The sequence below is a fragment of the Anomaloglossus baeobatrachus genome, chromosome 2 (genome assembly GCF_048569485.1).
Source record: "Anomaloglossus baeobatrachus isolate aAnoBae1 chromosome 2, aAnoBae1.hap1, whole genome shotgun sequence".
In the NCBI taxonomy this organism is placed as follows: Eukaryota; Metazoa; Chordata; class Amphibia; order Anura; family Aromobatidae; genus Anomaloglossus; species Anomaloglossus baeobatrachus.
Window position 1 is genome coordinate 552,428,893 of NC_134354.1, and position 17,714 is coordinate 552,446,606.

General features: G+C 42.7%; 1 protein-coding gene across 1 annotated transcript in view; it reads left to right on the forward strand.

The window, feature by feature from the left end:
- The window catches only part of ARGLU1 (arginine and glutamate rich 1), a 31,391-nt gene extending 16,417 nt beyond the window's left edge, over positions 1-14,974 (forward strand). Inside the window, exons 2-4 of the mRNA XM_075336681.1 lie at positions 8,580-8,805; positions 12,296-12,379; positions 13,662-14,974. Coding sequence (XP_075192796.1) covers positions 8,580-8,805; positions 12,296-12,379; positions 13,662-13,826 — 475 coding nt within the window. The 3' untranslated portion in view covers positions 13,827-14,974. The remainder of the gene's footprint in view (positions 1-8,579; positions 8,806-12,295; positions 12,380-13,661) is intronic.
- Positions 14,975-17,714: the final 2,740 nt, after the last annotated feature.

Here is a 17,714-nt window from a genome sequence, read left to right on the forward strand (position 1 = left end):
AAGGTGCATGGCTGGCGGCTGCAGAGAGAAAGTGAACTTAATTTCTCCTGGGAGGTGCTGGCTCTGAGTCGCCAGATAGGTTCCAGGTTCCTCTCGGCACTGTAAGCACGCTCTGTTATGGCAGTGCGCCAGTGACGCATCGAGGCCATAGTGCCAGTTAATAAACTGGAGAGAGGCCAGGTTCACACATCCATGAAACTTTGACAGCCAAGCCTCCTAGCTAGAGCCAACTGCCTCCTAGGCAGCCTATCAGGAGATCTGCTGGACGGGCCTTGGATGTATGACACTGGCCAAACTGAGAGAATGTCCATGAGGGATCAAAGGCTCCGGGGGCACAGCTCTCACAGCTAACGAGAACTAACATTTCTATATCGCAGCGCAGATTGGGGTCACATTGTACTTGGATTGTGACTAGCTTGTCTCTGCAATCTAGAGATCACAGGCATCCCCAGTCACTTGTGATGTGACGTGATCTTTGGTCGTGCGACCTGCCCCAGCAGAACCAGGACACATGAGCAAGCAGTAAATACATATGGGTTTTTTTAAAAAACTGTTGTCACCAGTTTAACACTAGAACTACTGGACTCGTGACACCTTTATAGAAATACATGGTGCAAAGTAGTCAAAATAAGTACCTCAGTAGTTCTAGTGTTAAACATTCTAAACTATATTTATTATTAGTTATCTTAGATCTAATGAGGCTGATGTACTTTCAAAATCAATGTAAGGCCATGTGCACATGGTGCGTTTTATGCTTTTTTTTTTATTTTGGTTTTATTTTTACAAATTTGCACTAAAATCTACATGCCTATCTTGAAGGCGGCAAAGTCTGAGATGTCTGAAGTGCTGTGCGCATGTTGCTTATTTTTTATTTACAGATTTTGGTGTAGAAATGTCTGCAGCATGTCAATTGTTACTGCGTTTTTTGCGCACATGGCCTTAGAATAGCTGTATAATCCTGATCCGAAGAGGAACATTTATGGTCCAGCTAGTTCTGAACTAATCATATGTTACTTTTACTGACATAGTCTGGAGAAAAATACTGAGCGTTGGGGAAATCCAGATGGAATACAAAGTGGATCTGGCAGGATGGGGGTTACATGAGTATCTTAAAGATACAACTTGAAAAAACTGGCATGTTGGCGGTAGAAAGTCCATGCAACACTTTTTAACCCCTTCAGCCCCTGGGCACTTTCCGTTTTTGCGTTTTTGTTTTTTGCTCCCCTTCTTCCGAGAGCCGTAACTTTATTTTTCCGTCAATCTTGCCATATGAGGGCTTGTTTTTTGCAAAACGAGTTGTACTTTTAAATGAAACCATAAGTTTTACCATCTAGTGTACTGGAAAACAGCAAAAAAATTCCAAGTGTGAAAAAACTGCAAAAAAAGTGTGATGGCACAATAGTTTTTGGGATGTTTTATTCATGGTGTTCACTATATGGTAAAACTGATGTGTGGGTATGATGCCTGAGGTCGGTGCGAGTTTGTAGACACCAAACATGTATAGGTTTACTTGAATCTAAAGGGTTAAAAAAAAAACCACACAAGTTTGTCCAATAAAAGTGGCGCACGTTTTACGCCATTTTCTGAAACCCGTAGCGTTCTCATTTTTTGGGATCTATGGCTCAGTGACGGCTTATTTTTTGCGACTCGAGCTGACATTTTTAATGGTATCATTTTTGCGCAGATGCTACATTCTGATCGCCTGTTATTGCATTTTGCGCAAAATTTGCGGTGACCAAAAAACGTAATTTTGGCGTTTGGAATTTTTTTGCCGCTACGCCGTTTACTGATCAGATTAATTGATTTTATCTTTTGATCGGGCATTTCTGAACGCGGCGATACCAAATGTGTGTATTTTTTGTTTTTTTATTTTTTTTAACCCTTTAATTTTCAATGGGGCGAAAGGGGGGTGATTTGAACTTTTAGGTTTTTTTTTTTTATTTTTTTAAACTTTTTTTTTTTATTATTATTTTACTAGTCCCCCTAGGGGGCTATAGTGCAGAGCCATCATATTGCTGATCGCTATCTGCAGATCTCAGCTACAGAGATGAGAACTGCAGATACGGTGCTGTACTTTCAGTGCCGGCTGTATTCCGGCATTGAGAGGAAGTAATTCATGTTGGCTACAGGCGTCATCACATAACCCTGTGCTACCATGGCAACCACCGAAAGTCACGTGATGGCGCACGTGACTTCCAGTGGGGCGGCGGTAAGTAAAAATCATGGCCGCGCGCATATACCGTATTTTTCGGACCATAAGACGCACTTTTTTTCCTCCAAATTTGGGAGGAAAGTGTGGGGTGCGTCTTATGGTCTGAAGCTGCGGGGTAGGGAGCTGTGGAGAGTCAGCGCTATACAGTGGGATGACAGGAGGCAGGGGGGGTCGGTGCTGTAGGATGCCGGCTGCTGGAGAAACCACGTGTACCCGCTGCTTAAAGTCAGTGAATATTCATTAGCTGCTCCCCGCTCACCTCTCTCTGCAGTCAGCGGGGGTGAGGAGCAGCTAATGAATACTTGTGTAATGTAAACAGCGGTCACACGTGGGAGCTCCAGCCCCCGGCTTCCTGCAGCGGCTGGGGAGACTGTGTCCGCTGTGAAGGAGGCAGGAGCAGGGTGCTGCTGCACTCCTGTATGGCCGGGAGGATGTTGTGCAGATCACTGGAGTATCCAGGTCAGAGCACGGCATACCTTCACAGCACAGCCGCAGTCTCTGTGCTGAGGGCTCAAATTACTTTCACTTTACTCCTGCTGCCTTTACACTAGAAACAGTCTCCCGTAGCTGACAAGGACCTACAGTGATGTAATGCAGAGGGGTGGACCAGAGCTGCACAGAACAGCACAGAGCCCGGCCTCCTCATTACATCACTGCAGGTCCTTCAGATATGTGAGACTTTGTAATGCCAGGACCAAACTGAAGCATTGATGAGCAGCACATCAGTAAAAGTAAGGCAATAAATAATATAGTATAAAGGCATTACTGTACACCTGGATGGGGTTGGATCATATACATATACACATATACATACATATATGTATATCTTTACACACACATACACACACGCACACACACACACATTATATAACTATATACACACAGACACACACACATTATATACACACAGACACACACACACACACAATCTAGATTGGAGGATCACACACACAATGATGGGGAACATACATATTCCACGATGGGGGCCACATATACAAGGTACCCAGAAAGGAGGATATGAGGACAGAATTTGGGGATATTATTACCTCAGTAACACTGACAGCAGTAAAATAACAGTGTGTCATGACCACATTCTTTTACTTTTAATTTTATTTTTTTCTATTTTTTCCTCCTCTAAAACAAGGGTGCGTCTTATAGTCCGAAAAATACGGTACATCTCACTGGCAGACTTTGGCAGTGAGATGTAAGGAGTTAAATGTTCCGGGTGGAATGCGATTCCACTCTGAACATGCAGGCACACATGTCAGCTGTTAAAAACAGCTGATATGTGCGCCGACCGCAGCAACCTGCAGGGGGCGGGTCTTAACCTCACACACGCCATGACGGATAGATCCGTCAAAGGTCGTGAAGGGGTTAAAGATGGTTCGGCTTCATCGGGCATAATTAAACCTAGTCAATAGTTGCAATATAGACCCTAGAATGGTAGGAAGTGCACTCAGTGCCAGTGACCTCTGACATCCTTGATAATTAGCCAAAATAAAAGTACTATTAAAAAGTCTAAAGAGCCAAATTATACAATGAAATCAGACCATCATAAAGAGGAGTCAAAATAGTAAATGGGCAGGAAAACGTGAAGGGATAAAAGGCTAGACACAGCATAGTAACAGGGATTGGACAGCTCCGGTCATGTGATTATCCCAGCACTTCATATTACACTAGGTGTGGCTGAGGGGAAGCCTTTCTGTTGCAAGAAGAGTCCCACCAGCCACTCCCTACTATCTGACATTTTGATTGTTGCAATGTTCGTTTTGTCTGAATTTTTTTTTTTTTTTAGCCATTATCTCGTCTTTATTTTAGATATTTAATAGTATTTTATTTATTTTTTTTCTAATTTTCATTGAGGTCCAGGGTCACTGCACATGGCACACTGCCTGCCATCCTAGTGTATACAGTATATTGCAGCTAAGGCTGTGCTCACATCAGCGGTATTTTGCCGCAGGGCCATATCCGGCACAAATGCGTTTCAGCTCAATCCAGGATGCGGTCTAATGCTGTTGCGTGCGTCGCACGCAACCGCATGTGACTGCATCCCACCGCAACTCCATTGGAGGTAAATTGAGCTAAAACGCATTGGTACCAGATCCGGCCCTGCGGCAAAATACCGCTGATGTGAGTGGCGCTTAACTTGGTTACCAGAAGTAGGTTTTATGTCTCATAAAGATTGTTTGGTGTTTAATATATAATACTTTTAATATCTCCTTTAACATTAAGTTGGTTTTAACCCACATCCCACCAGATCCATTTTGTGCAGCTGCACTCCCCTAACCTCAATCCTAACACTCTCCTCACTCTCAACTTAAAGCAGTAGCACCCAAAGCTCAGTATTTTTCTCCAGAGTTCATTAGATTTGCCACATGTCTGTGCTGTGTAATATATATCTGTGCTTATTTATGGTTGCCCCTTCTGGCTGGCAGGACCTGTGATGCTGATATTGCAGATCCTTATGCTCTTGTAAGTTACTGCCTGCTTATGATTGGTCAGTGTCCTACAGGAGGCAAAAATACACACTCCCAGTGAAAACTATGTAACTCCTTCATTAACTTGCACGAACGGGTACGTCCTGATGATTGCGCATGCACACGAGATCGCCGCCAGGAGCTCGGCTTATGTGACAGCCAAGCCCCTCTTCTCACAGCCAGGAGCCATGCCTGTACTGCTCTGGGCTGTTTAAAGAGAACCTGTCACCAGTTTTTTTGCCCTATAAGCTGCGGCCACCACCACTGGGCGCTTATATACAGCATTCTAAAATGCTGTATATAAGAGCCCAGGCCGCTAGGTATAACATAAAAAACACTTTATACTACTCACCTAGAAGGTCGTATGGGTGGCGTCGTTCTTTGGGACCGGCGCCTCCCCTTTCGGCCATGTTGGTCTTCCTTATTCTGAAGCCGCGGGGCATGACGCATCTACATCATACACACACGCCGTCATTGAGGTCCTGCGCAGGCGCACTACAATACTTCGATCTGCCCTCAGCAGGTCAGATCAAAGTGCGCCTGCGCAGGCCCTCAATGCCGACTCTTACAGGGTGACAGGTTCCCTTTTAATTCCCTAAATGCCGCAATCCATATCAATCGCAATATTTAGGAGGTTGGGAGAGGGAGGGAACTCCCTCTCTCATTTGATTGGTGCCCCCGTAACGTTATCACAAGGGTCCATACATTGCCATGGCATCCCAAGGTCATCATGACAACATCCGATTCAGCTAGCTACGGCAAGCCTGTTAGGGTATGTGCGCACGATGCTTTTTACCTGCTTTTTACCTGCTTTTTTGCTGCTTTTTCTTCTGCGCTGTTTAATGCCAAAATGGATGTGTTCTTCTATTCAAGCAAAGTCTTTGGGAATTTGGGTTTCTTGTTCACACTATGTTGTTCAAAATGCTGCCTTTTTGTGGCAGAACTTTGGTCAAAAACTCAGCTTTTCAAAGAAGCAACATGTCAATTGTTTTTGCCATTTGGGTTTTGCACTGCAAAGCTGAGTTTTTGACCAAAGTTCTGCCACAAAAAGGCAGCATTTTGAACAACATAGTGTGAACAAGAAACCCAAATTCCCATAGACTTTGCTTGAATAGAAGAACACATCCATTTTGGCATTAAACAGCGCAGAAGAAAAAGCAGGTAAAAAGCAGGTAAAAAGCAACGTGCGCACATACCCTTAGACCTTGCCAAGAGCAGGGTCTAAAAGGCCATCCGGCTTCTGTCACAGGTGTAATACATTAGCAAGTTGGGACATTACAAAGCATTATATCAGCAATCGAGAGTAATGAAAAGTAATCTCCCATAGAGGGACTAATTAAATAAAATTTTGCAAAAAAAACAAAATAAAGAAAATGAAAAGATGCCAATAAATATCTAGATTTATATAAAAAGTACACATTTGTCAGTGTTTGAACAAATTTGGCTTCTAAAACCGTCACTATTTAACTCCCTTCAGTGACCATCATCAAAAAAGGCATAAAGCATGATTTTTCTAAAACTGACTAACAAAAAGTGAAAATGTGATCAAAAGACAAATGTAAATAAATATGGTATTAATGGAAACATCTTGTCCCACAAAAAAACAAGCTGCCAAAAGCAGAAAAAAGTTATAGGTCTCCGAATATCGCGATGCAAGAACTCTTTTTTTTTTTTTTTTGTTTTAAAATATTTATTGTACAAAACATAGAAAAACAATATAAATCTGATATTGCTGTAATCCTACTGACCCAAAGAGTAGAGCGGTCTTTTACCACACGCCAATGGGCATAAAAAAACTAAGGCTACATGCGCACGCTGCGTTTTTTGCTGCGTTTTTGGTGCAGTTTTGTTGTCAGAACTTTCTGACATTTGACTTCCCAGCAAAGTCTATGAGAAGTCAGATTTTCTATGCTCACATTGCAGTTTGTCAGCGTTTTATTTATCAAAAGTTTGTGACAAAAAAAGGCAGCATGTTCATTCTTCCTGCGGTTTTGTCTTTTGTCACAAAAACGCAGCAAAAACGCATGTGAAAAACGCAGCACAAACGCACCTACAATTACAAGCATTTTTTGTGACATTCCCAGGCTCTCTCTGACAAGGTGCAGTTTTGGCTGCAGTTTGTGAACACAAAAAGATGCAGCGTGCGCATGTAGCCTAAATTCTGAGTTGCTGGTTTTTGTGCTGCCTACAATAAAAATTGGAATAGAAAGCGATCAAAAAATGGTATGTGCCCAAAAACGGTACCATTAAAATGTCAACTCTTCCTGCAAAAAAATAAGCCTAGTCTAGTATAAAAAAAATGTAAGCCACAGCTGCTGCCGTGTGGCTAAACAGTACTGTACAGTCACATGTGAGGCATTGCCCTGTTCAGGAGAATTTAGGTTACCTTATGGGGCCTTTTTTTTGCCATTTTTCCTTGTGACAATATATGATCTGGGGCTAAAACAGTATTTGTGATAAAATGCAATTAATGGTTCTTAACCACAGAATGGTATACAATTCATTGACACGCCTGTGGTGTCAATCTCTTCTCTACATGATTAAAAATTAATTTTAACCTAGTATTTAGAGAATCTGTTCAAAGGATCAACTCTCCTAATCAGTCTATTTGGGCAAGCAGATCATAGAAAGCTAAATAAAATGACCCCATGATATCTACGTTTCTGATTTCTTATTCCAGAGATGTGTGAATGAGCTCTTAAGATTTGTCAACTGATCAGTTTTTCCAGAGACTCTTCCTTGGGCGTGGAGGATATGAACTTCTTCCCCTGTATGACCATTCATAAGTAGTCAGCAATGTCTGGGAGGAAAAGCGCGCCCCACAATAGCTTAGAGCTGGCTTCTCATTGTGAGACCTGTAATGTATAATGACAGTCTGCTGAAACTGATCTTCTTAAGCGGGCTTTACACGCTACGATATATCTAACGAGATGTCGGCGGGGTCACGTCGTAAGTGACGCACAACCGGCATCGTTAGTGATATCGTAGCGTGTGACCGCTATGAACGAGCGGAAATACCTTCTTTTTCATTGCTGACACGTCGCTCATTTTCCAAAAATCGCACGTCCTGTTGTTCATTGTTCCCGAGGCAGCACACATCGCTCCGTGTGACACCCCGGGAACGATGAACTGCAGCTTACCTGCGGCCGTTGGCAATGCTGAAGGGAGGACGTGGGCATGATGTTTACATCCCGCTCATCTCCGCCCCTCCGCTTCTGTTGGCCAGCCGCTGTGTGACGTCGCTGTGACGCCAAACGTCCCTCCCCCTTCAGGAAGTGGATGTTCACCGCCCACAGCGAGGTCGTTAGGATGGTATGTCTGACAAGGGTTTACTACTTTGTGCGACACGGGCAACAAATTGCCCATGCCGCACAAACGATGGGGGCGGGTGCGATCGCAAATTCGATCACACGACACATTGCTACGTGTTAAGCAGGCTTTAGTGAGCTGTGGAGAAGAGCGGATGTGGTTACTAGTGATGAGCGAGCACTACCATGCTCTGTGCTCGTAACCAGCAGACTGGGTGCGACTTATGTACTAAGTATAATGGAAGTTAGTGGGGAATTTGAGCAATTTTCCCGCTTGTCCAAGTGCTTGTTACGAGTACAGAGCACCCAAGTACGGTAGTGCTTGCTCATCACTAGTGATTACTAACACTTCAGCAAAGCTCACAACACTGTGAGGAGAGCTGATGACTGTGTTTATAATCAGGCAAAGCTCCCCTTCGTCCCAGTTTCAGTAATGGCATGTGCCCAAGTATAGGAGGAGCGAACCATTTACAATGTTTATTTTGTAATGCATATAATTAAGACTACAAGGTGTGAATAAACGGCAAGCACATACATTCAGTGTGGGGTTATTAAATTAACTTCGCCTTTTATCTACTCCAGTAGGCAGCAAGAAATTGAAGAAAAACTTATAGAGGAGGAAACGGCCCGACGGGTGGAAGAGTTGGTTGCCAAACGCGTGGAAGAAGAGTTAGAGAAAAGGAAAGATGAAATTGAACGTGAGGTTCTTCGACGGGTCGAGGAAGCTAAACGCATCATGGAAAAGCAGTTGCTCGAAGAACTCGAGCGACAGAGGCAGGCCGAGCTTTCTGCACAAAAAGCCAGAGAGGTAACGCTCGGTCGTTTGGAAAGTAGTGACAGTCCATGGCAAAACTTTCTCACTTTCTTTTTATTTTCTTGTAGTGCATAGTTGTTGTTTCTGCATTCTTGGTCCATTACTTGGATGTATCGGAGCATCTAAACTCTTCTGTTTTTACCTTTTTGGCATGGAGAGGACTGCAGTATGTTAACTATTTGCTTTGGTTCCTCAAAGGTGCCATTCGGGTTTTTGAAAGTTGTTGGCGATGCACGTGAAACTTTTGCCATGGCTGTAGTCTTTTATACTTTTAATCCTCCAAGTTTCAAAATAAAAAAGCAAACAAAAAAAAGACAACAAAAACTAGCTATTCCCAGCTAAGGTGCTACAGAGCGGGTTAAACACTAAGGGCTGAGATTTGCCCAGTGATGTACATCTTCTCTCCTGCATCAAGGGTGGTGGTGTTTTCATTTATCACTAACCTTTTTACTGAGCTTACTACCCACAAAATAACCATTGTTTTCTCCCTGTCTGTCCAGATCATCACTAATACACGTTGAGTAACTAGTCATACACCCTTTTCTCCTCATAGACTTTCTAGAAGGAATCGAGCTGCCTTCATATACGTTTCAATCTGTCGCTTTTCAACAGGTGGACCAGCAGTAGACAATGTATATGTGAGGCAGTAATGGGCTACTGAATGCTATTGTTTTTTTGTGCATTGCAGCCTGGTTTCAGTAACGTAAACTTCTTCTAGTAATTCAGTGGTTCATTTTACAGCGCAGAACCACACGTATAACATATATATTTATTCTTTGTACTCTAGACACAGGAAATTAAAGGGCTTGTCCACAACCAAAATGTTCATCTCAATCAGCCTTTATTTGCTATCTATCGTAGATACGCCGTGTGTTAATACCTTGCCTTCTTACCGTCTTTGTTTACATCTGGCCGCTGTGGTTTCCATCTCCCAAGGCGACATTTCCCTACGTGCCTAGTTCTGGCTTCCACCTGTCAGCACATACCCTACTTACCCCTACCAGTGCCCAGTGTGCCTGAATGTATTTTCCAACGGATGCGCTGATTGCGTCCAGGAGCGCCTCACATTACCATTACGATCTGCTAAACTGGGTCAGAAGTAGCAGCAGTATTTCATTTTGCATGGCTAAAGCTTAATCTGAATCCTTTTGGGAAAACCCAATGAAATGCGACTTGTAACTGAAGTCCAATATATATCATTTTCTTGTCTTTGACTAATGTGAAAGCCTTGATGACTTGTAAAGCTTAGAAAGACCCTATTTTATAAAGACTGTGAAGAAAGGCCTGGCACTGCCAACATGGTCACCCTGTAGTGTTTAATTGATACTTCTTATAAGAAGTAAGTCAATGGTGACCTGACATAGATGATCTATTGTATATATAAAGTCAGGTCTAGCGCGTCCCGAAGGCTGAGGACTGGACGTAGTCATGTCTAGCCCCAATGTATTTGAGTGCCTTCCAATAAAGTGAAGTGAGCAGTGTGTGCCCGTTCTCTGGACTAGCGTCTAATGGGCATTGTTATGGCACTGGACTCTCTATACACATTGACTAATGTCACAGACATGGTCCAAATTTGGCACAGAAACACCAAGGCAGGGAACTGTTGGCTTGGACTATGATTCTCATCCATGGTTGTCATTTGTAAGCCTAGCTCCTGTTCAGGGTGACTGAAGGTTTAGGCTACATGCGCACGCTGCGTTTTTGGCTGCAGTTTTGTTGTCAGAACTTTCTAACAGTTGACTTCCCAGCAAAGTCTATGAGAAGTCAGATTTGCTGCGCACAATGCAGTTTGTCGGTGTTTTATTTGTCAAAAGTTTGACAAAAAAAATGCAGCGTGTTAGGCTACATGCGCACGCTGCATCTTTTTGTGTTCTCAAACTGCAGCCAAAACTGCACCTTGTCAGAGAGAGCTTGGAAATGTCACAAAAAATGCTTGTAATTGTAGGTGCCTTTTTGCTGCGTTTTCGGTGCGTTTTTCACAACATGCGTTTTTGCTGCGTTTTTGTGACAAATGTTGACAAAAACGCAGGAAGAATGAACATGCTGCATTTTTTTTGTCACAAACTTTTGACAAACTGCAATGTGCACATAGCAAATCTGACTTCTCATAGACTTTGCTGGGAAGTCAGATGTCAGAAAATTCTGACAAACTGCAGCCAAAAACGCAGCAAAAAAAGCAGTGTGCGCATGTAGCCTTAATTCTTCCTGTGTATTTGTCAACATTTGTCACAAAAACGCACCGAAAACGCAGCAAAAACGCACCTACAATTACAAGCATTTTTTGTGACATTTCCAGGCTCTCTGACAAGGTGCAGTTTGTGAACCCCAAAAGATGCAGCGTGCACATGTATCCTAAAGAATGGCCGTCTTCTCTCCCAGGTCCCCTGTGTATTAGGGACAAGACATGTCACTGCAGTAACTATCACTTCTCTGCAGCCCTAAAAACAATAGGCAGTAGCCTGTTACTTGTCCTAATTCTCTATAACATGTTTTTTGTTATTATTTGGTACGCTTTTAGTATATATTTTTTTTACGTTTGCTGCCCTTTTCCGTTTTGCGTACGCTTCTGAAGTCTGTGTGCCTTTACACACAATGTCTGATATCCACACGTTTAATATCTAACACATTTAAAGGTGCAATGGAAATATTAGCTGTTGCATTCTTGGAAATGTGCAGCCATATTCACAATGGAAATCTATGCATTAACTTTAAAAGAAGCTACTAAATTTAATTTTTTTTTTTATTGCACATAAGATGGATTGCACCTTTAAACTGGCACCGCTCTGCATTTGACACTTTCCCCAGATCCTCGGCAGCGGATTGTATTTGACTAACTATAAACTGTATGTTTGTTCTGAATTGTTTGCCTTAGGAATGATGAATTACATATTTTTGTTCCCTCTTACAATAAACATCTGCATTCCTCAGCTCAGCCTTCCTTGTATGTTTCTTAAAATTGGTTGAGCTGCTGATGGCAGGTGTTGCCAAGCTAACAGTACAAATCATTTTAAAGAGGAAGCTGGCGCGTATGGCAGCTGAGGAGCACACTCTGCAGGACACTGGACAAGACAGTAAATATTCAACTTTTAATGCTGATTAAAGGAGTATAGGTAAAGAATCCGTAGGTATACGTTATTGGTGAGAACCACTATTCCCTTTATCTTTATATTTCCGTTTTCCTTTATAATTTCATGTGCATTACCCAGTTTTGTAGTTGTCCTTGTTGATATGTCTGGCTATAATAAAGATACCATTTAATGGCTAGGACAGGTTAGGGAGGGTTTATTGGATTGTCTGGATTGGGAGGGTTGAGCTGAACCTAGTGCTAGAAATATGTGTAGTGACTGCACTGTTTGATGTTGTAACGGAAAACATGGCGGCTCTAGCGCTGCCCCTTAAGTCCCGATGGAGGTGAGGCAAATTAGAATAAGACGTGCGCTTGACTCCTGCAAAGCTCTAACATTTTACTGTATCCTCCCTATAGGAAGAAGAAAGGGCAAAACGTGAGGAACTGGAGCGAATACTTGAAGAGAATAACCGTAAAATTGCTGACGCTCAAGCCAAATTGGTAAGTTATGCACTTATAGGAGTTGTCCATTACTGAGCATTGCCTACCAACCAAGTAATTCTGTCCTCTTTCTTTTTTTTTTCTTTTTTATTTTTTGAGTAATTCCCATAAACACACAAATTATCCTGTATTCATAAAATAAGGGATAATATGCTGACCACTGGGGTCTCCTGCATTCCCTAGACCTTGCGAATATACAATACTTTGGAGAAACAGCACAATAGGGTCCAATAAAACAAAAGGGGAAAGAGAAAGCTAGCTGCTCATCTTTTTATGTGTTTGTGTGACACACAACCAGTATAGAAGCAATGGTCCATGAGCATTAAAGGGAACCTGTCACCACTTTTTTGCTTTATAAGCTGCAGCCACCACCACCGGGTTTTTGTATACAGTATGCTAACATGCTGTATATAAGAGCCCAGGTTGCTGTGAGAACATAAATTCTTTAATACTTAACCTAACAGTCGCGCGATTGGCCATATGGGCGTCTCCGGTGCCGGCGCCACCTCTTTTGGCCATCTTTGTTCTCCTTCTCTAGCCGCGGTGCATGACGCGTCTGACGTCATCCACACTTGCCGGCATTCAGGTCCTGAGCAGGCGCATCTTGATCTGCCCTGAGCAGGGCAGATCATAGTATTGTAATGCACCTGTGCAGGACCGGTGAGTGTGTATGACGTAGACGTGTCATGCACACAGGCTTCAGAAGGAGGAAGAAGATGGCCGAAAGAGGCGGCACCGGAGAATGGAGGCTCCAATCTGGTCAACCGAGCAACTGTTAGGTAAGTATTATAAAGTGTTTTTTATGTTCTAACAGCGGCCTGGGCTCTTATATACAGCATGTTAGAATGTAACAAAAGTGGTGACAGGTTCCCTTTAAGGCTGGTGGTAACCAAAGCTGGAAGAAGCGTGGAACAATCTTCACTGCTGTGGATAAACCTAAGGTGCTTTATTTCCACGTTTTGGAGTGGAAGCAGACTCCTTCAGAGCAGGTACCGAATTCAGTGCCTCTTCGGAAGGAGTGGGGTTTCACTCCAAAACGTGGAAATAAAGCACCTTTTCTTCCACTTCATGGACTGGACCTTCGGTTTATCCACAGCAGCAAAGATCATTCCACGCTTCTTCCAGCTTCTAAGACCTTGAGCATGGCACAGCCCAATTCTAAATGGAGCGGCGGGGCCCATGCTCTGCCTCCACCGCATTCATCATGCCGAAAATAGCTGAGCGCTGTTGTCTGCACTGCTATAGGCTAATAATGAATTTTTTATTTTTCTCTACCTTTTAGGCTGAGGAGCAATTGAAAATTGTTGAAGAACAAAGGAAAATACATGAGGAAAGGATGAAACTCGAACAGGAGAGACAGCGGCAGCAAAAGGAAGAGCAAAAAATGATACTGGGCAAGGGAAAGTCAAGGCCGAAATTATCTTTCTCATTAAAAAGCCAAGATTGATCTTAGCATACAAACATTGTCCTAACGAAACTAAGACTATGTATGGTAGCTTCATGTTGAAGTGTCTTTTTTTTTTTTTTTCCTTTTTTTTTTTTTTTAAGTCTGGAATATCAAATATCATTTCTCAAAGGGGCTGTGCTCTCAATTCCATAATGTATGTTTCATTTTTTTATATATAGGGATAACAATGAAATTTTAGTTAAATCCTTATCAGATTATTAGTTTTTCCATAATTTTTCTGACCATGTTCATGAAGATGGACTAGGCTCCCCTTAAACTGGCTTTCCATGGTCTGATAAGGATTTAACACCCCCCCCCCCCCCATGGTATATTTTCACACAAAAAAAAGGTTAGGCCTGGTCTTTTACAAAGCTTTGACTGTTCGCATCCGTAAATTGCCACAGTATTGTTGGTACTTTGTACTGTATTGTAAAACCAGTGTCCTCCATGACGCTGTTCCACTTGCACTTGATGTCCCGGTACAGGTAAGGATACAGATAGTAAACGGATTCCTCTTAAAGTATACCTAGTTCAGTATTGTCAGTACACCATTGTTTTTAACTACATTGATGCAACCCAATCAGCTTTTCCACAGTGTAAATACATCAGTTTGCTGAATAAAGTCTTAACTGCCTCATGTATATCACGTATGTTGACTGTTTAAAGGGATTGGAGTTGGTTAATGTGGAATCTTTGGCCGCTGTATTTTTGTATTGAGGCTGGGGATATTTTTTTATGTTTATGCTGACTGAGTACCATATTACAGATGCCGTATCATGTTTAAACAGCTGGTTGGCTTAACTGCCTCCGATAAATGCCTGAATACCTAACACTTTCTAATTATAACATAAAAATGCATGCGGTAGCAATCAAGGAAATTCATCATCTTCAATAGAAACCGTATTTCTGATCCTAACAAATGTTGAAGAGCAGACATTGGAGAAGCTATAAAGCGACAAGTCCCCTGAATACAAATGTTCAGCTTTTCACAATACTGCAATACATGTTGTGTTTTTATTATTTCTCCCCGGAAAACCTCTAGATTGTGACCATCATTACAGAAAGGATTTACTTTTAGTGTTCTTTCCCTGGAAACCTGCAAGTAAATGGGCATTAGTTTACAATAAAGGACAAACCCTTGCACCCTTTTATGAGGAAAGAGTATTTCTTTTAGATAATGTTGTAGGTAATAACTTCCTTTGATGTATAATCTACAGCTCTTCTATTTGTGTATCGTTGCTGTATGCAGAATAATGTTTTGGGATTTTGTTATACACTAAAAAGTAGTAGTCTACATGGTCGCTAAGTGGTTAGCATTAAGGCCTTGCAGTGCTGCGGTCCTGGGTTTAAATCCCACCAGGAACAACATCTACAAATAGTTAATATGTTCTCCCTGTTTTTTCGGTGGGCTTCATTTGGGTACTCTTGGTTGTTCCCACTCTCCAAAGACATATTGATAGGGAATTTAGATTGTGAGGTGAGCCCTAATGGGGACAGAGATTCTGACTATATGGTGAATTAAAAAACATATACCTATAGGACACTGGTTTATAAAGGCATAAGATAGCCATTTTGTTAAATGGTAGAGGCTAAATCCCAGTGGGCTAATGCTGACGTCATGTCCATGTGACCAGAATGGGCGGGGCCTCAGTCATCCTAGCGGATACCCTCCCCTTGCATCACTATAGTGGAAGAGAGGAAACATCGCCATGCCCACTTACCAGTAGAGATCCTTCTAGCCACTGGGATTTAGCCACAACCTTGGTTAAACTGTTATATATATCCCTACAATACAAATGTAAAGACCAAGAGGCTGTGATTCTAATAATAAAGGCTTTGATGACTTGTCCTTGTGGTACTTGGTTCCTCCACTGATCAGGTGTTTGCACCTCAGCGAATGGACAGTACAGAACTGGTACAGCATAACTTGGTCACAGTATAGTGGTTGTTCTTGGGTGCTGCAGCTCAGCTCTTATTGAAGTTAATGGGAGCCAAGCTGCCATACCTATGGTCTGCCACTATACACTGTGTAGGGAGCTGTACTGTTCTACCTGTGCAGCTCCCATAGCAGTCAAATGTAGAGTCTACCAACAGCTGATCAGTGGAGTTTTGAATGTATAATATTAATAAATCCTAAGGACAGGCCTTCCATATCAAAGTCTTGCAAAGTCCTCCGTTCTATTTTACCCTCAAGGCAATAAATGAATTGAAAGCTGGAGCCTCTAACCGTACATCTGCTTGTCTTTACATGACAAAATCTTGCCTTTTGATGCTAACTGGGATAGGGGATAACTTTCTGATCACTGGGGGGGGGTTCTGATCAGGGTGTCCTCAGCAATCTCAAGAACTGGGGCTGTGAAGAGTCCACGAGAATGGAGCAGAGGTCAATCCGGCGCAGTGCCACTCAATTCTAATGGGTATCAAACCCCAGCCGAGCACAGCCCACTGCAATCTTCAGCACTCCTACTAAGGTAATACAGTGCAACTACGCATTGTTGACCACTTCTCCATTCACTTAGGTCCCACAGCGGATCAGTTTTCAGATCCCTATACAGTCATGGCCAAAAGTTTTGAGAATGACGCCAAAATTATATTTTCACATGATCTGTTGCCCTCTGGTTTTTAATTGTGTTTGTCTGACTGATAGCTGTCCATTCTTGCATAAGCAATGCTTGCATTTTGCCAGAATTTGTTGGTTTTTGTTTGTCCACCCGTCTCTTGATGATTGTCCACAAGTTCTCAATGGGATTAAGATCTGGGGCGTTTCCAGGCCATGGACCCAAATTCTCTATGTTTTGTTCCATGAGCCATTTAGTGATCACCTTTTCTTTATGGCAAGGTGCTCCATCATGCTGGAAAAGGCATTGTTGGGCGCCACACTGCTCTTGGACAGTTGGGAGAAGTTGCTCTTGGAGGACATTCTGGTACCATTCTTTATTCATGGCTGTGTTTTTAGGCAAGACTGTGAGTGAGCCGATTTCCTTGGCTGAGAAGCAACCCCACACATGAATCGTTTCAGGATGCTTAACAGTTGGCATGAGACAAGACTGCTGGTAGCGCTCACCTCTTCTTCTCCTAATAAGCGGTTTTCCAGATGTCCCAAACAATCGAAAAGGGGATTCATCTGAGAAAATGACTTTACCCCAGTCCTCAGCAGTCCACTCCCTGTACCTTTTGCAGAATATCAGTCGGTCCCTGATTTTTTTTTTCTGGAGAGAAGTGGCTTCTTTGCTGCCCTCCTTGAAACCAGGCCTTGCTCAAAGAGTCTCCGCCTCACAGTGCGTGCAGAAGCACTCACACCAGCCTGCTGCCATTGCTGAGCTAGCTCGGCAGTGCTGGTAGTCCGATTCCGCAGCTGAAACAGTTTTAAGATACGGTCCTGGCGTTTGCTGGTCCTTCTTGGGCGCCCTGAAGCCTTTTTGGCAACAATGGAAGCTCTCTCCTTGAAGTTCTTGATGATTCGATAGATTGTTGACTGAGGTGCAATCTTTGTAGCTGCGATAGTCTTCCCTGTTAGGCCATTTTTGTGCAGAGCAATGATGGCTGCACGTTTTTCTTTAGAGATAACCATGGTTAACTGAAGAGTAACAATGATACCAAGCACCAGCCTCATTTGAAAGTATCCAGTGGTGTCATTCTTACTTAATCATGACTGATCGCCAGCCCTGTCCTCATCAACACCCACACCTGTGTTAATGGAACAATCACTAAAACAATGTTAGCTGCTCCTTTTAAGGCAGGAATGCAATGATGTTGAAATGTGTTTTGGGGGTTAAAGTTCATTTTCTTAGCCAATATTGACTTTGCAAGTAATTGCTGTTAAGCTGATCATTCTTTATGACATTCTGGAGTATATGCAAATTGCCATTAGAAAAACTTAAGCAGTAG